General features: G+C 40.8%; 1 protein-coding gene across 1 annotated transcript in view; it reads left to right on the top strand.

Moving 5' to 3' along the window:
* Nucleotides 1-1,383, top strand: part of fhit (fragile histidine triad diadenosine triphosphatase) — a 274,950-nt gene extending 273,567 nt beyond the window's left edge. Inside the window, exon 7 of the mRNA XM_016566563.1 lies at nucleotides 1,333-1,383. Coding sequence (XP_016422049.1) covers nucleotides 1,333-1,383 — 51 coding nt within the window. The remainder of the gene's footprint in view (nucleotides 1-1,332) is intronic.
* The last annotated feature ends 320 nt before the right edge of the window (nucleotides 1,384-1,703 follow it).

Genomic DNA, 1,703 nt, shown 5'->3' with positions numbered 1-1,703 from the left:
AAAAAATAAAACGTGATTTTTTCCTCTATAAAATAAAATATTTTGAGAAATTTGTCTTTGATAGATATTTGTACTTGATAGACAGACAGAATAGGCTTAATGTAAAGACTAAGCATTTGTCTTTAATTAGTATAACAGAAATAAGAGGCAGTTTGTTGTTGTACAGTTTATGTAGAGTGTATGGACTATATAAATAACATTTAAAAACATTATAGTTTGCCTGCCTCAATCTATCTCTAGATTTTAGCACAGTCTCTGCAAAGCAGACAGAATATGTTCTGTCTTTATTTGCTGTGAATCAGGTTAGCCGGTGTATGGAGAGTGACAGGCGCCAGCAGAGACGGGCCGAGAGGATGATGGCAGCTAACCTTTCGCAGAAATCATTTTTCATTTTCCTCAGCTGTGTCCACTGCCTGCAGATCTGCCTGGGGAGAGGTGTGTGATGCATCCAGAAGCAGCCGTTCCCTGCGGTGCCGGCCACGGAACTGTAATTTGATTCCAGAAAACTCTACGGCTCGAGACACCAAGTCGCCTGACTGTTTCTCTTTAAAACCCCTAGTTATTATTTTTTTTTTTTTCTTATGATATGAGATGCTTTGACTTTTGGCATGAATGTATAATGAACTGAGCAGGTGGGTTTGTTTACGGAGTCCGGTGGGATCTTCTGCGGTCACGTACTGTATGAGCATATCCACCTCTTAATTTGTACAGGGAACTGCTGAAATATATATTTTTTTCCATGGATCCTTATGGTCCTTTCATGTTTGACAAGACTATGCAACACTTTTATACAAAGATATGTATAGTATTTGAAATTACAAGAGTGTGTCCCTACAGGCATTGGGATAGTTGCGGGAATAGAAATCACAGGACATACTAGAATTGTCAAAAATATGCTATGTAGCATTTACGTAGATCTGTAATTCAACACTGTTCTAAAAATCTATACTCATGTGGCTCAATTATACAGAGAGCATGCAAATGAAGCCTAGTGCCCCTCTTGAAATCAAATAATTCAAGTACGGGTAGGAGGCACTGGCTATATTTAAACAGAAAGCTGATTTAAGAGCCTCTTGCAATATATGTATATGTTTTTTTGGGCCTATAGAACAGTTAGTTCCTGTCCTCGAATCTGGCCGTGCAACTTTCCAAGAGTGCTGATGTAACAGTCCAACATCACTCTGGCCTGCATTGTAGTGTTCCAGACAGACTGTCAGTCTGTGAATTAGTGGTGGGTATTTTAGTGTGTCTTTTGTGCAGGTTAAATGGTTACACCAGTAGGTGGCAACAAGTCCCAAATTGCACACTTTATGTGCTCTTATGGACTTGCAGACTTACAGTGGCCTCTGTGTGCGCATGTCCGATAAGTCCACGAGAGCGTAGTGTTTGGCATTTATTATTTTAACTTTCAGATGGGTCCTCGCTAGCGGCCGCTATGCACCCTCAATGCACACTTCTGCCGAGCCTCATTGAAGCAAGCTTCACAGCAGACTTCTACACGACAGTCAAAGTGGCGGCCTTCTACATGAAAGTCAAAGTGGCGTTACGTCATGAAAGTGTGGACTCAGAGGAAGACCACAAGGGTTTAGTGTGTCATTTGGCACAGGGCCTGACTGTCTTTTTGAGTGAATCATTGAGATGATTCATTCAGTGAAGCTGATTCATTTAAGAATGGATGCTTCCAAATATGCTAACTTCCCAAC

Source organism: Sinocyclocheilus rhinocerous, unplaced genomic scaffold (assembly GCF_001515625.1).
Source record: "Sinocyclocheilus rhinocerous isolate Xijiao unplaced genomic scaffold, SAMN03320098_v1.1 scaffold1864, whole genome shotgun sequence".
NCBI classification, from domain to species: Eukaryota; Metazoa; Chordata; class Actinopteri; order Cypriniformes; family Cyprinidae; genus Sinocyclocheilus; species Sinocyclocheilus rhinocerous.
Note: the sequence above shows the minus strand (reverse complement) of the source record. Positions and strands in the feature narration are given on the sequence as shown.